At 34.7% G+C, this 9,389-nt stretch overlaps 2 protein-coding genes across 3 annotated transcripts; one reads left to right on the plus strand and one right to left on the minus strand.

Annotated features, from left to right (window-relative positions):
• Positions 1 to 1,898: 1,898 nt before the first annotated feature.
• Positions 1,899 to 3,619, plus strand: LOC110885182. The gene is made up of 2 exons (XM_022132866.2): positions 1,899 to 2,176; positions 2,947 to 3,619. Exons 1-2 carry the CDS (start codon positions 2,015 to 2,017, stop codon positions 3,532 to 3,534), a joined length of 750 nt encoding a protein of 249 aa, XP_021988558.1. The 5' UTR covers positions 1,899 to 2,014; the 3' UTR covers positions 3,535 to 3,619.
• Positions 3,620 to 6,439: 2,820 nt separating this feature from the next.
• LOC110885181 (E3 ubiquitin-protein ligase SIS3) lies at positions 6,440 to 9,165 on the minus strand. Of its 2 annotated transcripts, XM_022132864.2 has the most exons (10): positions 8,942 to 9,165; positions 8,816 to 8,854; positions 8,638 to 8,704; positions 8,443 to 8,516; positions 8,126 to 8,264; positions 7,927 to 8,019; positions 7,774 to 7,839; positions 7,330 to 7,449; positions 7,096 to 7,209; positions 6,440 to 6,998 (listed from the first exon to the last, which is right to left on the minus strand). In XM_022132864.2, exons 1-10 carry the CDS (start codon positions 8,968 to 8,970, stop codon positions 6,630 to 6,632), a joined length of 1,110 nt encoding a protein of 369 aa, XP_021988556.1. In that variant the 5' UTR covers positions 8,971 to 9,165; the 3' UTR covers positions 6,440 to 6,629. The 2 variants fall into 2 exon arrangements, with proteins under 2 accessions (XP_021988556.1, XP_021988557.1); XM_022132865.2 differs by lacking the exons at positions 8,443 to 8,516; positions 8,638 to 8,704; positions 8,816 to 8,854 and having other exon boundaries at positions 8,942 to 9,164.
• Between the last annotated feature and the right edge of the window lie 224 nt (positions 9,166 to 9,389).

The raw sequence follows: 9,389 nt of genomic DNA on the forward strand, positions 1-9,389 counted from the left end.
CCCCGCCGTTTGCGTTGTTCCATATACGTTCTACCATTTCCTGTTGAAGGTTTGCATGCGTGAAGTCATTGGTTAGCGAGAACGAGTTTAAATCCTGTTTCGTCGGATCTACCGGGACAGTATTCCCGATAGATGCATTCTCATCATACTCACAAATCGCCCGTTCTTCGTCTTCAATAATCACGTTATGGAGCAAAATGGAAGCGTACATACAAAGGCGCAACCTCTTCGGTGTAAACGCACGTGTCGGTTGTTCAATGATGGCCCATTGCTATAGCACGTTGAGGTCGTTAGGTGAACCAGGGAGACCAAAGAAAGAATGCCAGATCCATAAATCTTGTGATGCCACGACCTCAAGTATTAAGGTTGGATGGCCGTGATCACCTCGCATATATTGGCATCGCCACGCATTCGGGCAATTTTGCCACGCCCAATGTATACAATCAATGCTACCGAGCATTCCCGGAAACCCGTGTCATGCTTCATGAGCTTGGTACAACTGTTGAACATCATACGCGTTTGGTTTCCGCAAATATTTTTTGCTATACAGTTTCACCACATTATGGCAAAACCGATACAAACATTCCCGCGTAGTATTTGTCGACATCTGTAAGTACTCGTCCAAAGCGTCGGCCACTGTCCCGTACGCCAATTGGCGAATGGCCGCAGTACCCTTTTGTAACATGCTGAACCCTTCATAACCACGAGCATCGGGTCGTTGCGTGAAAAACGGGTCTATCCCCGCCAAATCATCAGCAATCCGTGTGAATAACCGGCGACTCATTCGGAACCTGCGTCCGAAAATCTCGGCATTATAAAGGGGTGCATCCAAAAAATAATCATTCACCAATTTCTCGTGCGTTCCTGTCGTAAAAATATATATAAATACGAGGAAATAAGGAATAAGGATAATAAAATTTATTAATGATAAACCTTGGCGGTCTCTGTTAATCCGTATTCATCTGGTAATAACGCTTTCAGACGAGACATCTTCTTCTTCCTCCTCCATAAGAATCTGCGCCGCTTTTAGCACAGCGTTTGCGTAAAACATCTCCTCTTCCTCCTCCGAAGACGAGGACCACCAAGAATTAGATGGCATTGTGGATGAAAAGATATTTCTTTTTATAAAAGAATGGTATAAAAATGAGAGTGCTTTGGGTTGAAAGTGATGAGAAATTTGGTGAAAAATGATATAAAATGAGAGTGTTTTAAAGAAAAGGGGGAATTTTTTTTATTAAATGAAGTAGCCGTTGTAACGGCTCTTTTTTGAATTCAAAGACCCGTCGAGTCTGGCGTGTGGGAGACAGTTGGGACGAGCCGTGCATAAGGGGGGCGGTGTACAAGACCGACGCCGAGCCAGGCCGGGCCCAAACCGGGTCCCAAACCCTTTAGTCTAATAAAACCTGATTGGGATCGATCTCAAACTCAAATCTAATTTCTCCTCGAATTCCAATTAAACTACACGTCACGTACCGGGTGTTATTAATGCATCATTGAATTTTGATTCGGTTTCCCTCTTCCCCATGTAATGCCCACCAACCTCTTATAAATACATCAATATAAAACTGTAATATTTACTAATTACCAATAAAAAGATATATTGTGATTTTAATTTATAGATAATTATAATAACAAATAGATGTTGTTATGATTATATCAAACTCTTTTAAAAAGAAAAACGTGTCTATAAAAACAGTTAAAGTTACAAGTTTAAACGTAACTCATGTTTCTACTTAAGCATAAAAGACATCATTTTAAACAAATTTACACACAATATATATGATACATATAAGTTTTAAACACATTTACACACAATATATGATATGTAAGTCTAAACAAAAAATATATGTATCGGTAATATGTTTAGTCAAAATGGTTATTCACGGGCCGTGCTTCCAGGAAAGGCCCTGAAAACTTTTGGAATGTGACATGAGTCACTATATAACAACTACCACCACCCCACTCCTTTTGTCAATACTTTTTGTTATGCATGTTGATCTGAAATCACTCAAAAATGGAGGAAAAAGATTTGGATTTTGTGTTGGTACCCGCGGGATTGCTTGTAATGGCGGTCTATCACGTCTGGCTTCTTTATCAGATTCGTCGTAAACCTGTTCGCACAGTTGTTGGGATGAATGCGATCAATCGCCGATTCTGGGTTAGCTCCATGATGGAGGTATGTTATTGTCTACTATATACAGGGACGAAACCAGGGGGTCAAGAAGGTCCGTGACCTTGTCCACAAGAATTTGTTAGATTTTTATATATAAAATATGAGTTTTTTTAATGATTTCTGACTAAAAAAGTTCTGATTCTGACACTAAATCTATATACAGTTAGTTATACATATATATTATATAGAGTTAAATGTCATTTTAGTCCCTGTGGTTTGGGCTATTTTGCCAGTTTAGTCTAGATATTTGAAATGTTTTCATTTTAGTCTAAATAGTTTCAAACGTTGCCATTTTAGTCTACTGGATTAACTCTATCCATTTTTTCTGTTAGCTAGCAGGGCAATTCGGTCATTTTATATGGCCGAATTGCCCTTCTAGTTAACAAAATTACATATATAATGACCAAAATGCCCTTATAGTTAATAGAAAAAATGAATGGAGTTAAACCAGTGGACTAAAATGACAATGTTTGAAACTATTTGCATTAAAATGACAACGTTTCAAACCTTTGGACTAAACTGTCAAAATGGCCCGAACCACAGGGACTAAAATGGCATTTAACTCTATTATATGTGTATTAGACTATTACCTCCCTTTGTTAAATGAAATTTTGGTATTTGTTAGATTTTTATGTATAAAATATGAGCCTTTTTTTAATGATCCCTAATTTAAAAAGTTCTGGTTCCGTCACTGAATCTATATATAGTTAGTTGTACATATATCTTGTATATGTATTACCTCCCTTTGTTTAATGAACTTTTGGTTATAACAGGACACACAAAAGACAGGAGTTCTAGCAGTCCAAACACTAAGAAACAACATTATGGCATCAACCTTGTTAGCCTCTACAGCCATCATGCTCAGCTCCCTAATCGCGGTCCTCATGACCGGAGGCTTAACCGCACAAAACAACAACAATAACAACAACAACAACAACCGCCACATGATTGGCATAACATTTGGCGAAGGAACCAAGCTGCGGTTAACAATCAAGTTCTTTAGCATACTAGTCTGCTTTTTAATATCCTTTTTAATGAATGTTCAATCAATTAGATACTATAGTCATGCTAGCATGCTGATAAATGTTCCATACAAAAAGATCACCAACTTTACTTGCCATCGTCTCACCGCGGAGTATGTCAGCTCCTCGGTGAACTTGGGAAGTTACTTCTGGTCGTTGGGGCTTCGCGCGTTCTACTTCTCGTTCCCGCTGTTCTTGTGGTTGTTTGGAGCTATACCCATGTTTGTTTGCTCGGTTTTCTTGGTTTTTATGTTGTATTTTCTTGATGTTTCTGTTGATCCGGGGTGGGTAGCTGATACTAGTATCACAACAACCACTACTGATGAAGAATCTGGTTAACAATAACTAATGTACAATGTGGGATTCAATCGAAGTTGAATCTCATAGTTTCTAGTCATAATGAATGAATAATAACTTTACTTTATTTCATCTAGTGTTTTATTCAAGATGCCAAATAATTGGGTGGAACAAGTAAAAATGAGTTCGGGTTAAAACAAGTTTTTAATACATGATAAATCGAGTCGGGTTTAATTTGATCATTTGCCTAACACATCTACTATATTAATGGCGAAGCTCTTTTAATCCTTATTGTTTGTGAGGCTTGAACCCATGATCTCCCCTCCTAAATCCAGGTGTTTAAAGGTTTTGTCTTTCCTAATGGACCACCATCTAATGGACCACCACCCCACTGGTAACACATCTACTATTGATTAAAAAAATCAATTACCAAATTACAAAGATGTGTTAACAGAGATTTTAGAAAAAGACACTAAATTCTAAATTTAACGTTTTGGTTAACATTTTTATCTAATTAGATTGACCTGTTAAAGGTAGAATATAATCGGTCCCTAACTCGCAAGGTTAAAGGAACCGCCTAGTTGCTTCATTCAAGATGTCAAATAGATGGGTGAAATAGATCAAAATGAGTTTATGTTAAAACATGTTTTTAATACACGCTAAACGGAGTTAGGTCGTATTGGATTATCTAACTTACTTATTATATATACACTTAAAAGGCTATGTCGGTGGGCTAATCCGACATAGCCAAATGTTGACTTCTGGTTGGTCAAAAGAATTTTGCTTTTAACCCTTAATTTTTTTAATTTACGTGTTTAGTCCTTCTATTATAACTATCATAATATACATGTTTAGTCCCTCTACTTAATAAACTTTATTCCTCATTAGTTAACTTTGCTAATATACATGTTTAGTCCATCTACTTTAACTTCTACTCTAGCTTTCCTAATATACATATTTAGTCCCTCAACTTAATAAATTTGATTCCCCATTAGTTTACTTTGCTTATATACATGTTTACGTCATCTACTTTAACTTTGTTGATATACATATTTAATTACTCTACTTTACTTTTATTTAGTTAAGTATTTCGCCTTTTAGAGTTTTTTTTTCTCCCTAACGTGATGAACCAAAGCCAATCCAACTGAATAATATTGTTTCCACTATTGGTATTATCAGAACCAATATTTTTTCTTTTAGTATTTCGTTTGTTAGTGTTTTTATACATACATGGACGTTTCAATAATCCTTTTCCAATGATTTTATCTTATCTCTTTGGGTTGCTATACCGAGTGTCGGTACTATATTGATAATCAAACTCCCGTCGCAACGCGCGGGGTAAAATTTCTAGTTTACTATTAAAAATCACCATAGGAAGATATGTTATTGAACTTTAAAAATGTACTAAATTTTTCGGTTTTCTTTTTTAACTAATTTTTTTATTTGACCTATTTTACCCGTCACTGGAAGAATGTATCTAACTCGCAAATAGGCTACGATTACAAGCTAGTTGCTTCATTCAAGATGTCAAATAGGTGGGTTGAGCACTTGAGCTTCTCATGTTAAAACAAGTTTTAATACATGCTAATTCGAGTCAGTTCAAATTGAATTATTTGAGTAATATATCTACTACTAATAAATACTTAAATTACCAAATTGCAAAGATATGTTATTGAACTTTTTTTAAAGGAAATAAATTTCAAATTGAATTATTTGAGTAATTTATCTACTACTACTAATAAATATTTAAATTACCAAATTACAAAGATATGTTCTTGAACTTTTTTAAAAGGATATAAATGTACCAGCTTCCTTTTTAGCTATATTTTTTTTAATCTTGTACTCCCCCTAAAGTTTTTAAATAAATACAATCAAACATTTTATTTTGTAAGCCTTTTAAAAATTTCATCTACTTTAAGTTTCTAAATACTAAGAATTCGTCTTTAAGTTTCTAAACACTAAGAATTCGTATATCTGCTTTTATTTGTTTTAAACTATTAAAAAAATAATTAAATTATATAACCCATATTGATCCAAAGTTTTATAAAAAAATGAATTCTTGTAGCTGCTTTTCTAAATAATAATATAAATGATGTGGAGAGTAGATTCTTTTCGCATGCCAAGAAATAACTTGATTGTATAAACAAAACAACCATAACTAATTCAAAACAGAGACAGTGCCACCATTAACAACAAATTCTTTATTTTAATTTCACTCTATTTTATATAATTTTGTGCATGCATTCCAGTTTCTTTTACCTCTTGTATTTTGAGGAGTTTTTGTTTTTTTTTTTTGTTTTTTTTTTGTTTTTTTTTTTTTTTTAATACGAGTGTTTTATTGCGCAAGGAAGTGTTATATTTTTATTATTAGTTAAGTAACCATTAGGTGGTTAAAAGTTAAAACTAATTGAACAGTCTAAGCTGAGGCTAGTAAACTGGTTATAAATGTATACGGTTTAGTTTCTAAGGTTGAAGGAGACAGGTTAGCGTTACACCTTAAAATTTAGTTATTTAAATAGTTACGCAAAAATAGCATTAGTCCGGAACAAAACAACAAACAACTAGAACAAAAATAGCTTACCCCGCAACATTCCCAAATAGGTTAAGATTACCAGCTACTTTGCTTCTTGCTTCATCCGAGATGTCATATAAGTGGATCGAGCAGGCTCATGTTAAAACAAGTGTTCTATACATGCTAAATCGAGTCGGGTCTAATTGGATTATTGACTAATATATCTACTACTAAATAAAACTTAAATTACCAAATTACAAAGATATGTTAATAGTTTTTTTTTATAAAAGAAAATAATTTTACGGGTTGCCTTTACATCTAACTTTTTAATTGGACTGGACCCGTTAAAGATAAAATATAGCCCGACTCGTAAATAGATTTAAATGACCACCTTGCATCAGAAATGATGACAGAAGCTAAATCAACAAAACAACATGATAAAAGTCACATGGCATTACTAGTTTTATAGTATGATCATGCTTTTGGAACCATTACATTAATTAGGGTAACCAAAACAAGCATCTACTCATGCCAAATAAGTATATACTTTCTTGAGTCCTAAACTCATAAAAACTGTAAAAATGAACCAAAAACTATATGATTTACAGTTTCTGGCCCAAAACACTCACTGTATAGGCCCAGATGGTTCACCTTTATCTTCTACAATTTCCACAGCAGCATCATCCGAACTGTTGCTAGAGGTCTGGATCGGGCTCTGGTTCGGGCTGGAATCAGATGGCACTGATTCTTCTTCTTGAGCTGGAACGAGAAAACTTTGCATTCTCGTAAGGTAAATTGAGCTAGACGGTTGTGATCTCATGTGCTGAGTTGTTGAAACGGATGGACCGTCAGGATCAACCGAAATGGTTGACGGGTTATTTAGGTTTAGAAAGGGAAAGACTATACAACGGCATCGAGGACATTTTGTGTTTAATATAAGCCATTTATCGATGCACGCCACATGGAAATTATGAGCACAAGGAAGCCCGCGAACCTAGAAATTAATTAATTAACGAATTAGGTTCATAAGTATTCTTACTAGGTTTAACGTTTATAAAATAATAAAATAAAAAGAAAATGTTGTGTGTTACCCCTTGACCGACAACGAATTCTTCCAAACAAATCGGACAGTCACTGCAGTCAGGCGGGATCCCTTTTAAGATATAAACCGGAAGCTGTTGAATCGCGGTCTCTACTGCTGCCCTCTACACGCCAAAATATGAAAGTCGTTAATAAAATAAATAGAGAGTAAATGCGAAAAATTACAAAACATTTCGTTTAATCAATCCGTTTTTTGAATATGTGGTTTTAAATTTAGTAGTTACCTGGACTGCATTAAGGTTCATTCCCGTATTATACGGGTTGGTCTCTTGCTCAAACGCTCTCGCTTCGTGAGCATGAACTTCATATACCCAATCGGGCTGGCGAATCATATTAAGCAGCACCTGGAAAATATACAGTTATTTAATGTAGAATAAAAATTTAAAGGTAATCTTCTAATAACATGCGGTTACAAAAGATGATACCAATAAAAGAATATAAATCATAATATCGTAAACTATGACTATATAAATTATAATTAGAAACTACCGTTAAGGAAACAAACTATCAAGTTATAATTCTTGATATGTATCGAAAAGGTAACACACATATTTCCGCCTTCAAAATACTTCAAATTATATATAATATGATGACGATTCTGGATAACATCATACGTCATTTACGAGCGATACAAACATTTCTCATGCAATATAGTTTCTTGATATTACCATATGTTCAGAAACACGAGTCCCCTGTGGCGCACGTCGTACATGAGCTTGCCTTCTAATTAACCACTGAAAATACGAAAAAAATTTAAAAAAAAATCATGTAATATGAAAGTTTATATTTATAAGAACCAAGATCATCAGATTATATAGTACCTTTTTTCCAAAACTACCCGCGAGGCAGATGAGCCCACAAAAGCTAAATAGTAACCATACAAGAAATCCCCATTTCTGGTTTTTCTCCGGCAACTGCAACAATTTCAGATACAAACGTTACGATTATCATTCACGGGCACATGGGTTCACGGGTTAACGGGTCGTTAACTAATTAAAGAAACCAAAACGATGCACGTACACATTTTCTTGCAGCCGCAAACCATATAGCCCCGATAAAACTCCATCCCCAAAGAAAGGGATACAACACTCCATATAAAATAGATATAACCACCAATCTTCCAATTAATCGACTGCCTCTTAGCTGCCGACCATAATCCCTACACGATACAATAACCGGAACGTTAATTTTTGAATTATGTCAAACATAAAGATGATCACAAGATAATATTTACAATTAATACAACATAATATCCTGAATAATTACAGTATAACACAAATCCCTCTTTCAAACATTATAAATTTAATCTATCGATTTTTAGATTAATTCGGACTTACAATCGAACAGCAGATGCAATCCAATTATCCACAAACATCAAGATTCTAAAAACAAAAACAGCCCCATAGTCAACCTAAATCAAATAACCAAAAAAAAAAACACAAAATTAATCACCAAAATCACACAATCCATATCAAAATGAACAAGATTTTACAAAAAAAAAAAAAAAAAAAAGATTAAGTTGACAAACAAACCGCAAGCCACAGGTGCAATGGTAATTTACATCCATGATATCGATGCCAACTTAACACAACCATTATTCTATTCGATCCGATCGTCAAGCAAAACAATAATCAAATCAAACACAATTACAATTACACCAACTAATTAACATAATTAATATTAAATTGATTATAATTACAAAAAGGATACATGCTGAAGGCGAGCATTGATAGAAAGAATCCATCGTACCTGTGGAATTTCAAGTTCTCAGAAACTAGATTATGATGACGGACGATCAACAAGAAGTGAAAAGGGTAAGAAAATTTGGAAACTAACCAGCGAAAACCTGCAACTCTGAGGGCCATTGAAGAAGAAAGAAAGCCCTAAGATTGATTGAAGTGAACCACCAACTGTTGAGGGTTGAAATTGAAGTATTGAGAGAGGGAGGGAAGGGGAGTAACGCACACAGTAGTGTGTGAAAATGGTGATGGGTGAGTTTTTGGGAAAAGGTTGATTTGGGTTTTACATGAATTAAGGGGAAGGTGACGAACTAGCGGTGGGGTTTATTGGGCTTCTTCTCTTTACGGTTCTAAGCCCATATTTTTTTTAAAGCCACTAGTATAGCTGTGCCCGGTGATTTTCTCAAGGAAGGTTATTAGTCAAAATCTTGTTCGTGACAAAATATCATGCGTGTGTTAGGGGTTTAACATAGTATGGCCTTTGAACGGTGTTTTTTTTTTTCCTATAATGGATGATCGATTGGAGCACCTGTTTTGTCTGTAAT

Source organism: Helianthus annuus, chromosome 5 (assembly GCF_002127325.2).
Source record: "Helianthus annuus cultivar XRQ/B chromosome 5, HanXRQr2.0-SUNRISE, whole genome shotgun sequence".
NCBI lineage: Eukaryota > Viridiplantae > Streptophyta > Magnoliopsida > Asterales > Asteraceae > Helianthus > Helianthus annuus.

Coding starts and splice junctions, on each gene's coding strand:
- LOC110885182 (XM_022132866.2), top strand. CDS start 2,015: ATGGAGGAAAAAGATTTGGATTTTGTGTTGGTACCCGCGGGATTGCTT. Junction 2,177..2,946: donor GGGTTAGCTCCATGATGGAG/GTATGTTATTGT, acceptor TGGTTATAACAG/GACACACAAAAGACAGGAGT.
- LOC110885181 (XM_022132864.2), bottom strand. CDS start 8,970: ATGGCCCTCAGAGTTGCAGGTTTTCGCTG. Junction 8,020..8,125: donor TTGCGGCTGCAAGAAAATGT/GTACGTGCATCG, acceptor AAATTGTTGCAG/TTGCCGGAGAAAAACCAGAA. Junction 7,840..7,926: donor CGGGTAGTTTTGGAAAAAAG/GTACTATATAAT, acceptor TCGTATTTTCAG/TGGTTAATTAGAAGGCAAGC.